General features: G+C 41.4%; 1 protein-coding gene across 4 annotated transcripts in view; it reads right to left on the bottom strand.

Annotated features, from left to right (window-relative positions):
• Nucleotides 1–486: 486 nt before the first annotated feature.
• ralyl (RALY RNA binding protein like) overlaps nucleotides 487–23,989 on the bottom strand; it is a 91,661-nt gene continuing 68,158 nt past the window's right edge. For 3 of the 4 annotated variants that reach the window (XM_029457452.1, XM_029457453.1, XM_029457456.1), the window contains 7 exons: nucleotides 14,781–14,856; nucleotides 13,674–13,721; nucleotides 12,226–12,407; nucleotides 7,583–7,699; nucleotides 5,468–5,637; nucleotides 4,726–4,764; nucleotides 487–2,813 (listed from right to left, as the gene is read on the bottom strand). In XM_029457452.1, coding sequence (XP_029313312.1) covers nucleotides 4,732–4,764; nucleotides 5,468–5,637; nucleotides 7,583–7,699; nucleotides 12,226–12,407; nucleotides 13,674–13,721; nucleotides 14,781–14,856 — 626 coding nt within the window. In that variant the 3' untranslated portion in view covers nucleotides 487–2,813; nucleotides 4,726–4,731. The remainder of the gene's footprint in view (nucleotides 2,814–4,725; nucleotides 4,765–5,467; nucleotides 5,638–7,582; nucleotides 7,700–12,225; nucleotides 12,408–13,673; nucleotides 13,722–14,780; nucleotides 14,857–23,989) is intronic. The other variant, XM_029457455.1, reaches the window with a different exon arrangement.

Below are 23,989 nucleotides of genomic sequence, written 5' to 3'. Positions count from 1 at the left end.
GTTTGTTTCTATATATATGAACTGAAAATACAAAGTTACAGTAAACATGCCTTTTGATAAAAATATCTTTACAAAAAAATGTACATTTCTTTTACAACAGTTGTCAGTTACACTATCTCTCCGAGCCCCCACGATTCTGGTTAAAACCCGCAACCACTCCAACAAACTGTCAGTATATTGTTTCAGCATTATTTTTTAAACTTAATAAAATGTCTCTTTCAGGTCTATTGGTATTTGAAATAAACACGAGAAGGACTATTTACAGGGCAAACTAAAAGAGTGCTGAGCCAGAAAGGTTTTTAAAAGTGACTCAGATTAATTTAGCAACAGTTAAAAGCAATGATTTTATTTATTTATTTTTTAGGATTTTTGCAAAATATTTGACACAACCAGCTAAAAAGATAAACATGTAGCAAAGCCATTTCCCTTAGACATGTTTTTTTTGGATACAAAAATAGTGCTAAATATTACACATTATCATCATTCACCAGACATTTATTTTTCAATGAGCTGCAGGACAGACATTTTATTTGATGTTTTTTTTTCAGGCAGCACTGCCAGGTGCGACGGTTGTGGTCATGAAATTGTGCAAGGCGACCGTTCCTTCACATTTAAATCATTCTCTTAAAAGAAAAAGGGGTCCGTTCAACCAAATTACAAAACAATACTGTATTACTTACTCCTGGGTGCTTTGGTTTTAATTGCTCAGGTTTGGTGCTAATAAGTGTTATGCTTATAGTGTTCAAAAACATTGAACAATTACATTAATAAAAAACCCCCCCACCATTACTCAGGTGATTACTCCATCGCTTGTGTGAGTAGTTAGGGACAATTGGTCTGAAAAACAAACAAAATCACTGCTGTTGAATTTTTCTAATTACACAGCTTCAAGCACCACAAATTAATTTAGTAAATTTGCATCGGGGTGGCTACATCTCTCAAGGGCACATATCCCAAAACCTGGGCAAAAAGTACCAGAACTATCTACTCAAGCTTTTTACGTAATTTAGGGGGGGGGGGGGGAGAAACAACTAATTTAAACTAATAATGAGCACACGATTAAACTCTTAAAGCAATTCAGGACTACTGATATCCAGTAAGAATAAGGGCCTATCTTCTTTCACTCTTTAACAAAAAAGAAACTTCAGCAGGAGCAGAAGAGGAGTTCAACACCGTACGAGTGAAGTTCTGCGAGCAGCAGAGAAGCTGTGACTTGGCTGCAGTGAGTGCAAGGACAATGATAGAGGTTAACGAGTGTTTGATAAGAAGCTGTATAACGTACAGCTGTGATTAATGTCGTTAGCCCACGAGCCTTGCTAACTGCCAGCCTTTGCTTACAATCCTATCTACAGCTAATTTACTGTAGACCAGGTGTGCCAGCTGATTGGCTGACAGTCTAATTGATGCTCCTGACCAATCAGCTGGCACACCTGGTGCATATTAGTTCTTAACACCTACCACCTCCTGAGAACAGCTTTAAAAGTCAAACGGAACATGCCTTTGTCATGGTTTGGAGTACATTTACTCTGTTACATATTGGGAGAAAAAAAAAATTGGACAAACATGGCGACATCACCTCATCGGTGACAAGATTCATTTTTGCAGCAATTTATTGATAATCAGGTTAAATAAAATGTCAAAATGCATGTTAGCAGCTCCACATGGCAACAATGAAAACAAATGGACTGAGAAATGACATCATGTTAGTAAACCGCACCAAATGAGTGGACAAAACATTAATGCTGGCCAGATCAACTTTATCTTTAATATTGCCATTTATGGGGGTTTTCTTTATTAAAAAGGAGTAATGGGATACAGCTTTGCATTGTTTTTAAAGAGGCAGCATTAGCCATTGTGTAGTGTTAATATTAGTCCATATTTTAAATCAGAAATGTATAAATCAGCCATCTGGAACTAAGATCACATACTTCGATAATATCAACGCGCCTCAATATGTAAAAAAAACGTTGCCTTGCTTCTTCGCCGAGACAGAATGCAGAATGCGGCGGGAGAATAGCAGAGGAGACGGATAAAGGGCGTTGGCTCCCGAACAGCAGCGGTCCATGTTGGGATGCACAGGCCGAGCAGGGAGGAGCGCATTGAGAGGTTAGGGCACTGCGCCCTGGCAGGACGCCTGTGCCAGTGTTGGCTCTCTACCACGCAGTAGCAAATTTCTGCTTCTAAAAATTGGCAGGAGTTGGACTATATGATGGAACAGCCCCACAGGGTATTTGTGTGATAAATGGATAAGCTGAATAAAAGTTATGCTGGTAGCTGTTGGCTTGCGCTCGAGTCAAAGCCAAAGACAGACGGCATCGATGTTTCATTTGATCTTTGAGCAACAACAGAAATTCGTTCGGAAAACAGTTTTGTGAAATTACATTGCAAACACATTTCATACAGCGGATGATCAACAATGTCATGTTCCCTTTTCCTTTCCACCCAATTCAATTTAGAAATCTGAATAAAAAGCCTTCATTTCATTCCCTTTCCATTTTTTTTTTCTTCCCAGCAACAGGATTAGCGCATGATACCGTCAGCCTCTTGCAATGACATATAAGTTGTACAGAATATCCATGGGGAGGTGGCCAATGTATTGAAATGGGTCTTGGATACATTTTCTTCAAGGATGAAGCATCACGTTCGGTTTGTGCTGCACAGTTGGGCATCTAAATGTGATTCAGCATCTCTTGAATATAACTTACAGTCCACAATGAGAGTCTTGATCCCTCAGGAGATCTTTTTTTTTTCTGTCTCTTGAAGGTGATGATGAATTCTAATACCACCGACCCAGGAGTGTCTGCTGCCTCGTCCTGAAGTGATACAGGAGAGAGAGAAAACGGATGAAAAAACACACACACACACACACTCCTCAAACATGGTGGCTATTTATAATGCTGGAAATCTGATGAGGATTAGGCTGAGTTTTTAAAAAGCTTGTCCGTTTTGAGCGGCCTCAGAAATATAGCTTGGGGGGGGGGAAGTGCAGGAATATTTTCTGGTAGCCAAAACTGCTTTCTTAATCTTTCCGGACATGAGTCATTGAGGTTCTTCTCACTGCGCTCTTTCTATCCTTGGTAAGCATGGAAGCATATACATTCATATCTTCTCCACGACCTCGAGTGGGATTTCCAGGTTTTTAAATGCATGTGCTGTGAGGAGGTTTTGGAGAATCGGCTACTGACATGTGGAAAGTAAAATGGGAAACTTAAGTTGCAACATGGTTTCTTAAATCGTGGATGGAGCCGGTGACAGTTCTTTGAAGGTAACAGATTAAAAAAGGAATAAATGCAGCCACACTCCCACTAGAAATTAAACCGCTCAGACACAAAGACCGAAAAAGATAAGCTAACGCTAACGTAGCATTATCGAGGGCTGTGGATGCAATGTTGACAATACTTTCAGTTTTGCGTTTTTTTTTTTTATCTTAAAAGAATAGTGCAACATTTTAGGAAATATGGCTTTCTGTCAGAGTTCGATGAGAGGAAACGCTTTCAGCTTGTTTCTTTTACGGTTTGGTTCGGTTAAAACAAAACACAATTCAACAGGTTTATTGGTGAGCTTTAGATTTGCTGGTGAGCAGACTTTCTTGGCTTCCCTCGGATTCATACTTATTTATGCTAAGCTACTTGCCTGCTGGCCCTAGCTTCATATTTAGTGAACAGTGGTATGGATCTAAAGTATATTCACTGAAATGTTGGAACTACGTGTTCTAAAAACACACACACACACAGAGAGAGAGAGAGAGAGAGGAGAGAGAGAGAGAGAGAGAGAGAGAGAGAGAGAGAGAGAGAGAGAGAGAGAGAGAGAGAGAGAGAGAGAGAGAGAGAGAGAGAGAGAGAGAGAGAGAGAGAGAGAGAGAGAGAGAGAGAGAGAGAGAGAGAGAGAGAGAGAGAGAGAGACTGACTGACTGACTGACTGACTGACTGACTGACTGACTGACTGACTGACTGACTGACTGACTGACTGACTGACTGACTGACTGACTGACTGACTGTTTTGCTGCTATTCAAAACAGTTTGGAACAATTTGTCCATTTATTTAGCTTAGCTCTTCCCACTACTGTGGGAGGGTGGTGGGGAGCCATGGACAGCTTAAGGAGCACCTTGGAGAGCGAAGTGGCGCCAAGTCTGTTTGTTCTTATCCAAGTCCTGACTAAGCCCTGACACGTGTGCTACTATAATGCATAAAATGTGACTGAAACATTTTTTATATAAAGACAAAATTTAGGTGCCAAAATGAAAAATGGATTTCCTTTGCTCACCCAGGACCAAAAAGAAGATTGCAACAGAGCTTAACGCGACGTTACATCCACTCGTGTACTCAGCTGAGCACCCCCCGCCACGAAGAGCCGGCCAGCAGCGAGCCAACTGATGATGTGGCTGCATCATTACCCACACCCTGAGAGGCGAGAGGAAACTCTGTACCTTAGGCCTCGCTACTCATACCCCCTTCCACACTATTCAATTAGATGAATGTTGTTTATAGGCAGTTCTGGCCCATTGAAATGCCATTATTGCTCCCTCTGTTGAATTAAGCATTAGCTGCCCTTCAGTGGAGCTGGTCTTCTAAATGTCATAGAGCTTATGACTTACGAGATGATTAACGGATGTTTAGAGATGCTCAAGATGCAGTGGATCAGGCTTTAAATGAGAAGGACCGGGTTTGCCGGAGCCTCCAGGACCTTGAGCAGTCTTGTAGAACAAACTCACAGATAAACCTTACCTGGTCTCAGTTGTCAATGTCCGATACATGGTTCTCTATCTGAAAAAGGAGAGGGAGGGATTTAAAATGGCGAATATGATGTAGCATTTTAAAACTGAGCATATTAAAATCAGCAATCCTGAATAGTATGAATCACACCACGCATTGTTACAAGGGTCATTCTGTGAATAGATACAATAATAATAATAAATAACAGTATTTGACTGTCATAAAATGTGATCGCAATTATGCGATAATGACGTCACCTCTTTTATTCTGAGATTCTATTTGTTAGATCGTTTTTTTGATTTGTTTGTTTTTTTATATACACAGACAACAACCCCGATTCTTCTCAACGATCGGCTGCACGGGCGCTACGTCCTCAGTGACCTTGTGAAGAGAAACCTATTTATACTGTTCTACATCCACCTCAGTCAAGATTCACACCAGTGGTTTTAAACGCTCTTCTCTGCGTCTTGAGTCCTCTGCTTCAATTATAGCCTGTAAGTGTGTGTGTGTGTGTGGGGGGGGGGGACTGTGAAGAGCTTTGCTTCTACTGTGTGATCCGGGGTCAACGGGGAGAAACTGTCAGTCCAGGCGCTCTCACCATTCAGTCATGTGAAGCCCTGCTCTCTCAGATCTGCGGCCATGAATAATTCTGGGAAATTAACTTTGAGAAGGCGAAGACCGTCTGCCCACTTGAGATCTCCCAAAGTGCCTTGCTCTCTCCCTCCCTGTCAGAGCTGTCAGCGGTTTCTCTTACCAGATGGTGGCTGCCCTCATCGTCGTAGTCGTCCTCGCCTCCGTCGGTCATCTCTCCCGCCTCCACGTCCAGCGCCCCGTCGCCGGCCTCCTCCCCAGAGTTTTCCGCCGTCTCTGACACAGACTCCTCGTGAAGGGAGTCGCAGTTGTCCTCGTATTTTCTCTGAGCTTCTGGGTGAAAAAGAAGACGAAGAAGAAGGGCAGAGAGAGATGTGTGACAACAGCCACGGTTTTCATACAAATACATACTGTATTTTCCTGAAGAAATAAAACTAAATCATCTTTGCAGCCTCCGCTTGTGTGTGTGTGTATATGTATATATATATATATATATATATATATATATATATATATATATATACTTATTAGTTTTAGTTCTAATTTGATCTTTTTGGCTGTTGGTGGAGGGTTAGGGTTAGGGTTAGCAAAGTAAGATTTCCATTGTACGATATAAACTGTCTGTTTAACTGTGCATATGACAATAAATATCTTGAATCTAAATATTTCTGCATGTCTGCCAACTGTTAGATATAAACAACCAGTGGCAGGTCGTGCATTTCCCACCTAGGCCTTCAGTGATGTCCTACACAGTCCTACCTGAATTACTTCCCCTCTTAATACCATCATTATGACGCCATGGCTTTAGAAACTATACATTTAGACAAAAACGCAGTATAACCGGGCGTTGCATCACCCTAACAACAGAGTTATATTTATATTGTCGAAGCATTTATAATCAATAAATCCGCATTTCCCTATTTTTGTTCACCCTTTCGTTGTGGAGCTCTGTTTCCCTGCGCACTTGTTCGTTGAGCTGTAGATCCACTCGGGTGTCCCCAAAGGTTTTCAAAAGCACCGTTGCTTGTAAGTGCCCAGCCGTGCTTTGGTGTCTCGTTGCTGCCTTGGTTAGACAACTCAAGTTTCCAAACACCAAATCGATCAGTTGTAAATAGCAGCAGTACAATGTGCAGTGCCTCTCGGAGGCTGTGAGCCGGGGGTACCGCTCGTAGTTAGTGATTTGAAAGTGGCGGACAAACCCTTTTCCCAGGCTGTGATAGGCTTGCTAGTATCGGGGTTGGCCGTTCTCTTCTCACGATGTCTATCTTTTCTTGAAAAGTTTGTCTTGAAAATGGCGTTGTAATTATATCTGCGACCAAATTGATCTCTTCTCCTCCTTCAGCCATTGTGGGTTGAAAAAAAACAGCTTGTAGAAATCTACACAAATTAGCTCCTTCAAGTTCAGTTTGCTAGCTCTGCATAGCTCTGCCTCTCAATAGTGCGTATCCAATCAAAAGACGTGGACGTGCTGACGTTATCGTACGCCTGCTAGCTGGCCCCGATGTCGCCAACTAGAAGTCTGATTGGTTAACGCCACAGTTTTGTCTCCGTTCACTTTAAGCTACAGGCGCCCGCACTGTTGATTCTGAAGGCCTCAGGGCAGATTTCGTGGACCCTGGCAACACATCATGGCTGAAATATGATTGGATAAAAGCTCTAACATAAAGGCCAGACCTCCAAATCTCCATCTGAGGCTGGAAGCAGCGCAACCAAGAGGAAAGCTATGAAATGAAGAGAATAGACTATGGGGAATAATTTAATACATATTTGTGGAAAATATATTAAAATTAAATGTATATTCTGATGATGTTTAGGCCAGCAGAGAAGGCCTACCACTGTAAACAACCATCTCCTTCTATCCACAAAACTTTAGGTTTGTTTGTTGTACCGTCTCGTTAAGTTTTCATCCCCACTCGGAACAAATGGAGAGTTTGCTGGGAGGACGAACAAGGCTTGTGATTTATTTGGTGTTTAACCGTCAATAAAGCAGAGAAAGCCTGAGGGAAACATTGTAACATGCACAACATGGCATGAAGTCTTTATGACCTTCACTCAAAGACTGTCCCCTAGTGTAGATCGTCTATAAAAATCGTCTCATATAAACTGAGTCAGCGTTGACACCTGTCTGCGGTTATAACGGAGAGCTCTACTGCTCTGCTCTTATCTCCCACAATGTCACGAAGACTTATGGCCAGCGTTGTGCTCTTAATTTCCCTCTCCCTTCTCTCTCTCTCTCTCTCTCTCTCTCCGGCTAGCTCGGATTCGTCTCGCTTCTCACCAGACTCGGCTCTCTGCTGCTTCTCGATCTTCTCCAGGCGTCCCAGCAAAGAGTCGATCTTCAACTTGATCTGGGTGAGCTCCCGTTTAATAGTTTGGAGCTGGTCCGTCTTCACCGCTGGAGGGACACAAACACAGAAAACAGATTTATAGCCACTTTAAACGCGAGTGCGTCCTAATTTCACCTGCACAGTCGTTTTAATGATGCGGCTTCATACAGTTTTTTTAAATCACAGACCGCATGCAGTCATCTGGTAATGCTCTTAGTTTTGGATATCATGTTTTCACTCTGAGTCACAGTTTCCTGAGGGAAGAACATCTCAATCTGGCCATCTGCAAAGTCACCCTGCTGAAAATATGGACCTGCTGCTTTCATTTTGAAGATTAGTGTACGGCTTACGCCCACCATGCTGTGCAGCGCTGCTCAAGTTTTGCTCAATAACGCCAATATCTGAACAAACTGCGTGCCATATTTCAGTTGGCATTGTATAAAAAGCACGGAGATGTTTAACACTTAAGGAATCACTTAATATGCATGTGGAAAATGTCAGGTGAAAAGTCTTGCATCTTGAAGTTATAAAATCCTTAAGACTTTCATATTATATTTATTTAAAATGTATGTTATTGATATCAGCTTCACTGTTACCTCACCTCTATAGCATTTTTATTATAATGGTATAAAATTGCCGTCAACACAAAAGCGATAATTCACATTAAAGCGAAACACAGGGTGGCTTTTATTTTGAAGCCGTCACAGGAAGACACTGTTCTCTTTCACTCTTCTGTATTTCTAGTAGCTTCTCAAGGACTGAACAGTAAGCTATGTGTTGTCAAATTCAACCAGAACGGAGATCTTAAGGATTAGAACCTTTGTAAATTAGCATTGGTTTTTAGCATGATCGTCACCGGGCTTTTTGAGTTTATCATTAGAGTTTGAAGAATTTTACTGGTCCCAATATTAATTGCCTGCGGTTATGGAGACAGGGTTAAATTGGCACACTTTCTTAAGTTAATCTAATTGGTAGCATAATATAGAGTGCTGTATTCAGTGCACAGCGGGTCAGGTGAACATCTCATTCTGATGCTTGCGTTTAGGACACTAAACTCGATTAAAAGAAGCAAAACTTATACATCAGCCGGTTTTTAATTGCATTTTGTTTTATTCCAAACACTCACTGCAACTATGCCTGATCATTGCCTCACCAACAGTACTGCATGAGGAACAGGGGGGCATAACTTGCCCTCCCACAGCTTCCGTTTACTGCCTTATGAATAATTACTCTCCTTCCTGCTTTGCTTTGGGTCTTACGCTCAGTGTTCACTCTACAATACATATCTGAGATTTGGGTAAATGAAGCGTAACTGTATCGTGTCAAAGTTTGAGTCTTTACGTTGATGTGTCGTAAAACTAAAACACATCTGCTGAAAAGGTTCTAAATAAAATGCATCTGAAGGACGTCATCATTAATTCAATGTGGCACGTCTCACGGTTTGCTGAAATCGGTGTGTACTCTTTTAGCAGCTTGAATTGAGCAGATTAAAGAATTTAGACCATAAAAAGTAATACAAAATAATCTTATTCCGAAAACCCACGGCAGCTGCAATGTGTCATCTTTTGGAAGGGAAAAAGAAGAGGAAGGGAAAACCCCCCCCCCCCGAAAGGCTGAAGTTGAGAAGAAAACTGAAAATTCTCTTTGACACCTATCAGATTCCGTCAGCGCTGGAAACGAGGATGGATGAGTGTTCGGTAAACAAACCTACGAGTTTCCCGTAAAGCTGCGGCCGGAAAATCAGAGGAAAGGAGACACGCATGGAATGTTGTGTCGGCACGCGGCTCTTTAAAATGATTTTCTCTGATGCGTATTTACAGCCGTACCGCATCACAATGCAGAAAGCCCTCCACCGTCTGTAAACCTATGCATAAAACAAACACCTACGGTCGGAGATGTCAGTGCATGATAAAACGTTTGCTCATAATAGCTGCCCTAAAAAATAAAAAGACATTTTAATCTTTCACAAGCAATTCATGCTGAAAAGCAACACTGCCACAGATCCAATACATACTTTAGCGTATTTGCCAATGCATTGCTTATTTACGGCGTGCGAGAGAAAGAGGGATACATACATACTTACATACACACTGAGGGCATAAATAAGCAAATATCTTTGTGGAAATCACAATAATGCATCTCATGTTGTTTCGTAAAGCAGACATCGATACTGAAGCGGAGGAGAAAAATCTACCTTTTCCGGGGAGGGGCAAAAAAGGAGAAAACAGTGGGTATACAATGATATCTCGACGGTGGGACACACTGAAGTGTCTCTATCTCTGTGTACAAACCAACATCCGTGAACGCTCACACACACACACACACACACACACACACAGCACACTCACTTCCATATTCCAACATTATCCGAGCTCGCTCTGGGCGGCTTACTTTGATGATAAGAGAGTGTGGAGCGCTTATTTTTTTTAATTTATCTCCGCCTCCAGGCCTTTTTCCCTTTTGTGCCATCAATCACATAAGCTGCGGAGAGACAACATACACATCCTTATCCAACATCAACACAGCGTCTTTAAAATAGCCCGTGTTAAAAAGGAGGAAAATATTGCCATTTTTTTATTTCATAAGCAATATAAAATAGGATTTAGGGAATGAGTAATGGATCTGGTTTTAGGACCACAAAAGATTTTATTTTGGGGATAGTGAGGATCTGCGGAATCACTGGTTTATGGTAATTAAGGCGGACAAAGAGCTCGAGGCTGGTGATGCTGATGCAGTACAGACTTTAAATAGTTGTTGAAAAGCTACCAGCTCGGACAGATGAACATTCGGAGGATTCTGTGAGCCAGATTTTTAAAGACACGATTCGTGGAACTGCGTACAAACAGAGGGAACTTTACATTTTTACCATATTTATGCCGCAAATAAAGAGATCCTCGTGCCCACGGTGAGATTTTCAAATGTCTTGAATTGTCCAAAACCTGATCATATTCAGTTTAGCATCATAGAAAAAAGAATTTAAAAAAAGTGAGACAACCAGAAAATATTCACATTTGAGCAGCTGTTACGTGCCAGGCAGGTTGTGTGCTGGTCTTGCTGTGTTTTTTCTCTCCTCCCCCTCTTCTCTCACCTGTCAGCTAATTAGGTGGTGATTACCTGATTGGCTGGCGTATCAGGAGGAAGGGCCCTCAATAAAAGGAGGACCAGGAAGAGTCTCTCTTCAGCCTGCGTCGTGGTCTACTGCTGACGTTTTGTTATATTAATTTTGTTTGTTTGGCTCGACCATTTGGTCCCTTCCTCACCCCTACGTTTGAGAGTTCATTGGAACCAGTTTATTTCTGCAACAAACAATTATACACGTTCACTCCTAGTCTGACTCGCTCAATCATTGGTTGTGGTGTTATTGTCCCCCTCTTCCCCTAGCTAAACCGTGGGGACGTAACAGCAACTGAAACCAGATCATTTTAATTTACTTTTCCTAATTACAGAATTCCATATATTTTCTATTGATCAGCTTATTGTACTAATCATTGCAGCTATAGTTCAGTATCACTTAAGACTATACGGGTGTTGCCTTTCAGAGCAGAACATAACTTTACATCAAAAGACTCAGGAACAACTCATTTATTTTGAGTGTCATTTTGGGGCTTGTAAAAAAAAATATATTTTACTTTTCATTTATTTGATATTTTATCAGTTGCATCGAAGAGGGTTTAATGTGGAAAACATACAAATCTATTCATCCTCATGATCCCTGCGTCTCCCCCCAAGTGAATTAATACTTTTTACAGCACTAACCCGCTCCGCTGTGTTGCTGTCCAATCTATCTAGGCCAAAGTCAATACAAACAGGGATTTTTCAAAAGTACTGGCAGGGGCAAATTAGTAGCACACTGCAGCAACACCGCTTAGACAAAGAATTCATCGACTCTGTCCAAAAAGAGGATGGGAGATGGGCTTCTTTTTCTCTTCTTCTCCACTATAATACCAACTGCAACGGGGTCTTCCTCACAGACCTCACCAAGCTGCTCGTGCTGATAACACCAGCTAGACAGGCAACAATGGAATAAACACTGTAGCCAATTACACAGGCTACGGATAGAGACTAACGTTTAGGAGAAGAAGAAAAAAAAAAGACAGCTGACCACAGATCCGCAGAGATGGTCCCAATCTCACGTTAATTACATTTGGGACGTTATATTGCGTCGCCAGTTAAAATCAGAGGAGCGAATGAGATCCAGATGGATCCTGAGCGACAGGAATAGTTTTCCGACTGAATAGTGACGGCTCGCAAAGCTCGGATTATATTTGTGTTTGCGATTTAGTGTTTTGCTCTACATTTTGCTTGTTCTGAGCTGCAGGAGTGAATTAAATAGCTTTTATATCGTGGCGTAAGTAGCACAACAGAATGATGCTTTCTCTCTCAGAGTCATGTTTTTTCTTCTTTTTTTTTTTTTCTTCAAGATTTGTATTTTAAGCCTTTTGGTTTTTTTTTTTGTCTGTTGAAAAAGGACAGAACGCCATTAGCGGAGTTAAGGCAAAGAGTTCTTTTTGAAAAACACAAATTAAACGAAGTAAAAATCTGGAGTAGTCGAGTGTAAACACGAGATAAGTAGAAAGCACCTTGTTGTACGTACGTTTGAGCCCGGAGGAGGAGGATGACGTGGGAGGTCTGGAGGATGAAGAGGAGGAAGAGGAGGCGGTCTTGACGGGGAGGGAGGTCTTCCCGCGGCGGGAGGAGGGAGCGAGCACCCTGGAGCGCTTGACGGGAATCACGGCTCTCGGTGGGGGGGCCACTCTGCCGTGGTAGTCGAAAAGCCTCAAGAAAAGAAAGTAGAATATTACACTCCACTGCTTACACTTTTCCGATAAGTCGCTGTCTTTATATAAGAGGTGCTAAAGCATTTACCATCTACTAGGGCTAAACGCTTTTTCCATCACTTCTTTCTAAAGCCTCATCTGCTCCCAGTATTGTATTTCAAGATAGATTTTCTATGGATTTCTCTTGGGGTACTTTCTCTCAAACGGCACACATGAACATTGCAGACATTGCAGCTGAAATCCACCGCCCTCCCTCTTTCTGTTACTCCTACCACTAAGGCCATTACACGCATTCCAATAATCCCTTCACATATCTTTTGGAAATTGAAGAGGATGAAAAGAAGAGGGTGCTTAATGTCAAATGAAGGCGTCAGCTGTGACTGTTCTCAGTGACAGCAGAAGTCTGTCGCGGCTCTCGACAAGTTTGACATTTAGAAAATGTCTCCGCAGATAAGCGGTCAGATCACCGGCGGATAAATGAGAGCGAGGGAAAACAAGTGCTCCTTCATCGGCCTGCTTGGGTTGCATGCTTGATGTGTTCAGCCATTTTGACGAGTGGACTATTCGAAGGTTCCTCTGTGGGAAGGTTACTGAATTACATCAAAAGGGAAAGACCTATTGATCGACAGCTAAACCCCTCCCCTTGAGCAGTGATTGTCCAATCATAGTTTAGCAATTAACTAGGCACTCAGGGTCTGTCAAACTTTTAATTTCTCCACGTTATGTAGTAAGAAAAAGGTATCTTTTCTTTAGCCTTTCGAGAAAATGTGTACAGCACGGATCAAGCAGTGCGTTCATCGGCTTTGACTTAACTTGCACTCGTTAGCGCGGCATTTAATATATTAGTTTGAGTCATTTCTAAGAGATTCTAACTCCAACTACGTTAACTTATTACACGGTTCTGTTGAATAAAACAGACTATGGATGCAGTTCTTTAGCAAAAATCAAGATATAATCATTTTTAATTCAATAATTTGTGTCAAATTAATGATTTCTTTAATAAGTAGCCGTGTAATAAGCGGGTTAATGTAAAAGTCGAGAGCCCTACGCAACCTGTAGGGGGAGTTAATTCTGCTCGATGTATATCATCGCTTACTTAATTAGCTAGGTAGCTCTAGTTTATAAAATCTGCTAGTGAAATAAAGAACCTGTTGTGAGAACTGAAAGCTGACGCATAGCAACACTAACTAAGGGGGGGCGGGGCTTAGCTAGCGGTCAGTTGTTTCCTTGTTGAATGATGTGATATAATGTGAATGATACATACCTGTTGTAGAAATCATCCCTGTAGTACTCGTAATCAAATTCATAACCGCTATGAGAGAAACACACAGAGAGAGGGGAAGGGGGGGGGGGAACAGGGGAGAAACGGATAAAGAAAGAAATGGGTTGTATTAGGAACAGCCATTTTGGATTTGTCAAAAGTAAACGGATCAAACTGGGAGCCGTTTTGAGTCGAAGGAACACGCTCCAGTTAATGTCTAAAGCTCACCGCAGGTTAGGTAGCAAGCCTAAGCCACGCTGACATGCAAAGACCACCGATCAACAAAATAAGTTTCAGAGGGGGAACGGTGTTGGAGAAAAGTAGAAATATTTTGCTGAGATCCTGAAGAGAAAAATCAATGTTAAGTACACACTCAGGATGGCAACTCATTTGTAATTCAGAGAGGAGGAGCAGAGAGGGAGTTATTTTGAAATGCTGTTTTCTCACAGGAATTGTAATTAGTATTAATATATTTATATTTAAATTTAAAGGTGGTGTAGGGTTGTTTTTCTCCCCGGTTTCTGTTCCTTAATTGCCATATTACATCCTGGCTGTTTTCAGCTGCAGCTATAAAATGCAAATGAGGGTTTATAATAAACACAATGCACAAACTAATACATTCGTAAATTAAGATGTGCAATGCAAGAATCCAACAATTCAGAAAGGAGTCAATTTGGTTTGAATCTTAAACTTTGCTAATTGACACACCATCAGAGCACACGAGAAAGTGTCCCAGTGAATAGAAAAGAAAAACCCTCAGTTGCATCAGACTGCAGTAAACAAGCACCGCTTTGATCCGTTTGTGACCAGGAGATGTGTACGGGGCAGAAAATCAGGGTCATGCTTAATGAAGCTTATACAACAGCGTCTCCTTTGAGCTTTGCAGACCCGCGTCGAACAAACTCCAGTCGAGGCTGAGAAATGTGGCGAGCATTAATAACTCAATTAGAAATTCAAGGCTCAAAGGAAAACAACATAATAATAATAATAATAATAATAGGTATCCTCAAACTATTACTCCACATTTACATCAGCGGGATGGGAAAGATAGTTAATATTTATGGCTGCACTTTTGCATATGAAGGAGTATGTTAGGAGGGCAGATCTTACCTATAAACAGCTGAGAGCGGCCGTTTGGAGCCTGCTTTGGGCCGGTACGGCTTGGGTTCGCCCGCCATGTTTATATCTGAAAAATACAAAAAGACAGATACGAGTCAGTCATACAGTGAACTTTACATGAATACATTTACAAGCAGTAAACAACCATTTAATAAATGGGTTATAAAACACAATATTTTGAATATAGACATCTTTGAGTGACTTGCCTTGTATTTTTGGATTTGAATATTTTAATATATATATATATATATATATATATATATATATATATATATATATATATATATATATATATATATATGAATCTGAAAAAACCCAAAACAAACAACCAAGAAATACAAAAAAAGACGAAGAAGGAATTCATATCACATAAATTGAGATTGATGGTGAAGCAAACCATTGTAGTGCTCTACATTCACATGTGGTTAAATTTCCCTAATTAGGTATTCAAATGCTAATAAGATTAGCTTTTCCACGCCATCTAATACACATTAACTTTTGATTAATTTATCAAGTGGTCTACATATCCTATATAAAATCGAATTGTTTCTTTATTACATTTAGAAATAACATGCATTATAGTTTTGTATTTGTTAATGAAGCACTTATGATTTTTTTTTATGAAAACCGGGCGAGCTCCGTGTGCTGATGAAGCCCATGGGATGTGCTGAAAGCTGCAATATAAATCTAGTAAGTGGACAGTGAGTTGAGAATTATTTTGCCAACAACAACCTTATAATGTAGTATAAACTATTTAATAAATGTTTATTTAGTATTTATTAATGCTAAAATAAAAGGGGGTTTAAGTAAAGTGTTACTAATTATATAAAGTCATGAATATTCTCTACATGAGGGGCTTTTATAGGATTTATCAACAGCAATGTTTCCTATGCTGCAGTGTAACCTCATTTTAAAAAGCATGAACTGTGTCAAAGAAAGTGAAACAACATCCTTTCATCAAACAGACCGATGTCTCATGATAGTCTTGATGGTACTGCATTATAGCTCAAAGCCTGAGCATACGGAAGTATAAAAAGTACTACTTAATAATAAAGGAGAGTATTATGAATTCAAGCTCCCTGGAAAACCTCTGCGCTGTTCCATTGTAAAGTTGAAATTTTCATGAGACATTTAAATAAGCAACACACAAAGCTGCAGTACTGCAGGACACATTCGTGTTAAGGTGCACCCCTGCGAGAGCCAATTTCTCTGAGGCAAGACTGGAGACCTTGCTGCCGTGCACTGGAAAGATTACAAAATGAAATTCTTGTTGCGAGGCAGGAGAGAATCCTTGAACACATAAAAACAATGAAGAAAAAAGAAAAAGCATACAAAAGCTTCCAACTCCCAACAAAGCTGGATGTTCTGGGAGCTTTGATTTATAGCCGGCTGTTTGTTTTCGTGTAAAAAAAAAAAAAAAGATATATGTTACCATCAGGTGTGCAGTTTTGTGACCAAGTGATGCAGAGTTTTTACATTGCCAAGGGTGTTGCAAGGTTCTTGTGTTATGTCTTGAGTGGCTTCCGGGAGAGGAGCCAGTGGGTCAAAACAAGACACCGGTCCAAAGTAAAAAAAACACTCAAAAAAAAAAAGGCGAGGAAAATGTTCCAGAACATGTATGGACGCGGTCACGAGGCTTTATCCAGAGTTAGAGAATGGTGCATGAGAGTAGTATTCAGAGTCGCATTCATATACTTATTCGAAGTCAAGTATGAGCTATTAGAAACATTATTCTCCAAAAGGATGGCGCAGGGGGTTCTTAAGAATTGAAAGGCTTTCATACTTTCTGAACAAAATCCTATCAACTGCCTTTTTATATAGTCTCACACAACCTTTTGCAATAATCTGCATAAAGCAAAAAAAAGGTACTCAAAGTCATTTCATAAAGCGAGAATATACAAAAATCAACAGATTTGAGAAACGAAACCCAAACCTAGCCTCAGCTAAGTGCCTTCTGACAAATTGTTTTTTCCGCATTCAGCCTTGTTCTCGCCATCATTTGGTCCCTTCAAGCACAACTCATTTGCTTAAAAAATGTATGCGTCCGCTGTTCCCCTCGCCTTCCCTTCCAAATAGCAAACAAGTGGATGCGCCCCAATCCCCGGGAGAGGAACTATTGCACTGTGGTGAAAAATAAGCTTCAGGCAAACTCATGCCTCCTTCTCCCAGTGGCTGCTCTCACCAGAAATAGGATTAAACCCTGGTCCGTTTGTATACTACCTACTTAGACATGCTGAAACACCAGAGTTGCATGACCAAACGAGTGTATGTGCGCGCGGATGTTGAGATCAAGTGGCGTCCCCCCGGTGCTGAAAAATGAAGCTAACGTGGAAGTGCCAAAAACTGCAGTTTTCTCAAATGAGAAGCTGGCTACCAAAAGCGAGTCAATCCCCATAGACCCCCCCCCCATGTAAAAATGCCCAACTTTACAGCAGAAATAAACAGCTTAGTACAAAAAAAATTTGGTCTCTATAGCTAATTTACCCATTCATGACAACTGTACATCTTTATATTACTCACCTGTTTAAATATTATATAAAGGCTTATATAAAAGTTATGCATAATTTAGGGCGTGGCTGCTTAGAGTGCATTGCTGCATCACCCGTGCCCGCATTAGCTCCACCAACGATCCACCTCTTTAGGTATTCTGGAATTAGGTCGCGCTGCCAAGATGCTGATGGCCGGAGACGACCACATTGACCTTCACAACGGCTCTTCAGAAACCTATGGATGACGTCTATGGTTGAGATTGACCATGATGCTGATTTAGAAGGCAATTGTGATTTTGCTCATCACTTTACTTAAATGAGTAACCCTTTAAATTAGCCCACGTCAATCCCCAAATCCTCAAGCAATCTTAAAATCCCTGACTCCAGATGATCTTTCCTGACCGCAGACGTTGTTACTTTATGGTTCCTTTACAGTTTTCTGTTGAGACACATCCTTGCCATTCTGTGAATCTACCAGAGGAGAGCTTCAGCCCGCTTTGATTGATGCTGTTAGGATGCGTCTGGTTCAAGAGTTCAGTCCACTGGATCAATCGATAGCACCTTTACGGCTAAGGTAAAAGTTCAGCGCAGAGCTGAGATTACTAGTTCATTAATGCTTTAAACAACAGCTGCGAATGAAATAATTCAAATCAGTTTGGACTGCAACTAGATATTATTTTAATTTCCAATTAATGACTTGAATGATAAATCCATTTCTGTTCGACAAAATCATACAGAGCACTTATAATTAGTAAAAAAAATAAATAAAAAAAAGGCATTGTTGGACATAATAGCTACCAGCTGCTTTTTTGTACGAAAGCACAACCCCCCCATCCTTCAAAAAAACTGTTGTGCACTACTTTAGATGGGCTTCTATGAGCATGGGTGGAGTGTGTACACTGAATGTTTTCATACCATTTTCACAGTTTGTGTGCGAGAGGAACGACTTGCTGTTAATGATCATCTCTGATGCAGGTTTCAGCAGAACAGCTTTGTATCTGTACAGCACTAGAGGCTAAGTGTGATAGGAATGAGATGTACCGTGGGTCAGGGACCACATTTGTGTGCTTTATTCAGTTATTCTCCTCTTTCCCGTTTGCACCACAGGTTTGTCTGCTTTCTCAATCTGCAGCCCAGTCAGACAGGGGTGGGGTGGAGCTGTCCGTGGTGCTGAACGAAGGGGCTTCATATAAAGGTCCGTTGCACAGCTCCGTCTGCGCAGCGAAAATAAAACAAGGGCTCGACCTTGCAGCTGCGTCAACATACACATGATGCAATTTGAATTTTGCAGCCGTGAAATTATTTATAGATATGATATTGACTCTCTCAGAGAGGGAAGGGCGTCTGTCCGTTATAGATACATAAACAAACGCAACACTGAGTAAATATTTAAAAGGCAACACCGTTATTGGCTGAGGGAGAAATGGAGGTTCAGGAGGTACATTGCAGTGGAAAAGACAAAAAAAAAGGCCCAGAGTGAATCACTGAGGACAGACCCGTGTTCCTCCATCAAGAAAACACAGATTGTGACTCCCTGAAGCAACCTGCCCGTGTGTTTTATTGGCCTCATTTGTTGCCTTACATCTGTCTCCCTCAGACAACTCTTGCTCATGCTTCCTGTTCCAGCTGTCGGCCTCAACCGATCCCTCAACATCTCTTTCTCCATCTTCATTCTCCTCACCTTCCCTTCCCTCACACAAGACCCCATCTAACACATCACCCCCCCCCCACCCCTCGCCATCCGTCACTCTCTGTCACGTCCCATACTTCTTCCTGCGTCTCTTTGCGCACAGAGGAAGCTCATTATGAGACATTTCAGTGCCGAGCATCACCTGTGGGGCCTTTACTATTCGACACCTGTGCTGACAACGGGAGCTTCACAAGTCTTACTTCTCCCCTCCTTTCATTAGCAAGGGATGAATAACAGCCAAGTAATGGAAGTCTAGGCTTTGAATAAATCAAGGCTTTAAACTCAAGCCATATGGCAACATATTGGAGGGAAATCACTGGGATTAGAAAGCACTCTTGTGAAAATCAACAGGACCCAAAAACATAAGGAGAAGGTGAGTCTTGTGAGAAGAAAAAGGGAACAGGAAGACACCTTATATTCCTGGAAGGAATATGAATGAACTACTGAAGCAGCAGTAAAAAAAGAACATGCTGGTCCTGCGGATTGTAATCTTTTCGCCCCTCTCGCGGTCCTTTTCTATGGTCGACCCTTTCTTTTCCTCTCACAAACAGAGGAGGGAAAACAAGCTAAAAGCCTGAGGCTTCAGAGGGTAAGCTCACAAACACAGGCAGAGAGAAGGACAGATGGATAGATTGTATCATGTCAGCTAAAGAACCTCTTTATATTAGTGTGAGCAGAGTGGGGGGGGGGGGGAGAAGATGGAGATCTATTCTTTTGTAGCAGTTTTCATCAGCCATAACTCTGTGCTCTTGGAATAATGACAATTCAAAATCACTCAGCTTTCAAAAGCTAATTTTGCACAAACCTCTCTTTTAAAATGTACATCAAAAAGCAAACATTTGGTGCAAGCTCCTTAGACTGAAGCTACACCAAATTAAGCTGTACGGCTGAACGCACACTAAAAAGCAGTAATTTGCATGTCAAACTGCCTTGCTTTTACGTCAGAATTTCCTCAGCAGTTACAGAAAACACAGCAATCAAAACACAGCTGGTTGGTTTGTTGGTTTCCGCTGCTGCAAATGACCCGTTTGGACACCTACTGTGGTGTAGCACAACGCTATAATTGACAAAACAACAATTGATGCAAGTCATTCCCCTTAAATATGTCTGGGCCTTCAAACAGAGACTGAAAATAAATGGATTCAGGCTTTTGGTAACAAACCAGCCTTTTACTCGGTGTTGTAGAGTCAATTTGACAAGATGTGATATGTTTGAAGGAATACCTTGATAATAAGTTCATATTTTAGGAAGCACAATTGGTGCCTTTTACCATCAAGAACATTGTGAGACACTACTGCATCAATTACCAAATAGAGTTGCATGGCAAGTTGAAAGACATTTTGGCCTTCCAGGATTTCAGAAGTTGTTGCTCATTATCATCGTTATTATTTAACAATTTAATTCAATAATTAAAATTATGACCAGATGATGGAGCTGGATGAAAAGTCAGGGCATCACCAAAAGTCAGGAGGGTAAATTGTCTGGGAACCATTTTCCATCAAAGTTTGAATAATTACCATTTATAAAGCTGATGACCAGTAAACCAATAGTATCATTAGATAATACAGGAGCCCTATGCGTTCAGAAGCATTGATGATTTCTTTAATAAAAAGAGACGGAACAGAAATGTCACTTAAAGCACATGTCATGGCAGTCTTGCCAACCTAAAACACCCTGTCGCCATCAAGGTACAAAAAAGTATTAAGTATTATTTTCTTCCCTAAAATAGCTCATCATACGTCATATTGCAGACGAGCAGCACAACGACCAGGTGATTGACTGCGATGAACTCCCTTTTCAGACGTATCAGCGAGGACCTTCAAGAAATGAGAAATGTGTCCTTTTTTCTTTTCCAAAAAACAGAAGGAAATTCCCCACAGACCAGAGCTGGTGTCTCCATAACACATTTATCACTCTTTCCCCCTTTTGTGAGGAGAGGAGATAGACATGAAAGGAAACAAACGGCAACTGTCTTTTTTGATGAGATAAAAAAAATAAAAAAGGCAGTGAAAGGGAAAGAATGAGAAAGCAGGACGCAGAGGGAGCTGTCGATCATCTCCTCAATGTCTTGCCCCTTGTCTTATCACGCAAATTTCTCATTAGCGGGAAAAGGTACAAGCAAAGAGACTTAAAAAAAGAGGAAGCGAAGGAGTTGAATGGAGTGGGTGATGGACGTGCAGAGGGGACCGGTAGGGATTTGGGAAATTCGTCTCAGCTTCAGCTTCGGCTTGGTCATCTTCTCGCCAAATTGTAATTCTGGACCCATCTGTGAGGAAGGCAGGCGGTCTGAGATGAAGGAGTTGCCGCATCTTATACCCAACGCTGTACATCATGACCTGGCTGCTGTGGGCATCATAAAAACTCCAGATACGCCTTTCATCTTTGCTTCTCTGGCATATTTCTGGAGGTCATATTGAACTGACAACCTAATTGACCGATTTACCCAAAATCTCAGAGTGAATAACAATCAATATGCCGTTCGCAGTGGATGTTCCTGCTTCATGCTGAATCATGAATTCCATTCATTTCAACTCTGAGGCATTAGCCTTGTTCGTGCTCTTCTGGGCCTGCCCTCAATCAAGGTCTCAAGGCACCCTTTAAACAGCTGGAGCCATCTACCTTTTTCCTCTCACTACTGGCAGAAAACCGCTTGTTTACTGACGAACCTCAACAGCAAAGAGAGTCCTGGCGGGCCAAGGCTGTCAATGGCTGTTGTCCAATTACATGGGGGAAAAAGAGTGGCGAGGAGACTGAGGGCTCTCTTTTGAACCTTTTGAAGATCAAAACATCAAAACGTGGCTATTCAGGACAACCGTGAAACAAAGCTGAAGGTGAAGTGAGGTGGCTCACGACATTGTTCCCTTTTAATTAGGAATTTGAGTTTACATATCGAATTCTTTCAAGTAAGGCGCACAATTTTGAAATTCATTACATGGGTCATTTAATTTAATTGACTCCCAAGTTATGATAATATTTACCGTGGGACAATGCATGGCTTTAATACTTTGGTTGTACAGGTATTAGTGCAGAGCGAGCGACGATCAACGATCCGCATATTTCTGGAAATATTGGATATTTATGCGGTTTTGGCATCAATGTGATGAGGTACTTTGGTCTGGTGATTATTTGGCTTGAAATTCTTGTCCTGGTTATTTTATGCATTAGGAATTATATCACAATATATACATTTACGAGGATGTTACCCATATTATCCACGCAAAATCACATTATTACTTTGTTAGTTAATTTTGTGCATCATAAGTTACACTTAGCAATGTACTGCAAGAATAAGTACACAATTAAAATTCCAAGCCATATATTCCTGCTGCCGTATGAAACAACTTTCAAGGTGACACAAGCTTCCACACACTGGTGCGTCGTCGTTGAGCTACAAATATCCCTTTTACTTTTCCTAAAAAAAGCAAGGCTGTGTGTCAGATTGTATAAGTTTATTAGTGTTCGTAGATTGCTTTAATAAATGCAGAGCGTATACAGTTGGAAACGTAAAGCCTTCAAATCAGTAGAACCATCAAACAGAATAGCAGCGAGCCCCCCTATTGGAGGACTCAGAACCAGCACATGTTTAAGATTGGGCGTTCTTTCATTTAGTTCTTCTCTCCTCGCAAACGCCAACTGTCTATTTCAGGAGATGAACATTAAAAAAGGCAGCGAAGGGGAAAGAACGAGAAAGCTGCCGATCATCACCTCATGGGACGAGAAACTCTGACTGCAATCTCCCCAATGTCCTAATTAATTGAACAAAGTAACTAATCATGCAAATTGCTCCTCAGCGGGAGAGACGTAAGCTAAGAGACAAAAAGGAAGTGAAGGAGCGGATTCAGGTGATGGACGTGCAGAGGGGGGCAGGTAGGGAAGTGGGAAATGAGTCTCTGCTTTAACTTTAGCTTTGATGCGAACTCCATCGCCGAAGTTGTGTCTGTGAGGAAGGCAGGTGGACTGAGATCAAGGAGCTGCCGCAGCTTATACCCAGTGCTGTGCATCACGACCTGCAGGCGAGGCCCTGGCTGGTAAAACTCCAGATATGCATTTCATCTTCGCTTCTCTGGTATAGTTCTGATGTAAAGCCATATTGCAGGTATGAACTGACTAATTGACAGATTTCTCCAAAAAAAAAGAAGCTCAAGAGTGAATAACAATCAATGTTGCTATTCACAGTGGATCATCCTACTGCATGATGAATTAGACCTCACACTTCGTTCACGTCACAAATGCCATCAGCTCCTAAAGCCTCTTCAAAATAGCTTGTTTTGGCCGACCAGTCCAGAACCCAGAGACGAGGTTCAATATAAAAACAGAGGAGCCTCAGATTTGATTTCTTTGCTTGGTAATTGACTGAAAGACTTAATCGTTTCCAAACAAAGAAGTAAGAAACCTTCGAAATGGTCCGTCTTTGTAGGGATTCAACTAATTATTGTTTATCATCATCTGCCCATTAATTACTATTACTATTATTATATGGTTGGCCAATAAAATGTCAGAAAAAAAGCTCATTTTGCAATTTCCCTGCAGATGACATCTTGAAATCCCATCCATAATACTTACCAGAGTTCACCATAGCCGTTTTCTTATATAAAAAGATCCCATTACAAAACTGGAGCATCCCTCTCGCTGTAAACACACAAGTGTGAATTTCAGTCTACCGCTCTGCCTCGCTGAGGCTGCATGGACCAAAGTCCGAGCGGGGGATCAGCTCAATAATCCCCCGGCTCCTCGGGAGAACAGATAAAAAGGCATGGCATCGCTTTGAGATCACATCCCTCCGTGTGACCTGTAACACCCAGCGAGCTGTCTCACGCCAGTCAACAATGATACACTTCAGAAAGCGGACGATTCAGCCGTTCAGGCGGATGAACATGGCCCGGTGGGAAGGCTTATCGGTGGGGAGTGAGGCATGAAAACAAACACCTAGCAGTCAGTCGCACTCACACGAGCATTTAGAAGCGTTTCCTCTGAGAATCAATCAGGTTATCGCCAGCGACTTTCATCGAAGCTACAGTTTT

The sequence above is a fragment of the Cottoperca gobio genome, chromosome 20 (genome assembly GCF_900634415.1).
Source record: "Cottoperca gobio chromosome 20, fCotGob3.1, whole genome shotgun sequence".
NCBI classification, from domain to species: Eukaryota; Metazoa; Chordata; class Actinopteri; order Perciformes; family Bovichtidae; genus Cottoperca; species Cottoperca gobio.
The sequence above is the reverse complement of the archived record's forward strand: the minus strand, read 5'-3'. Positions and strand labels throughout refer to the sequence as shown.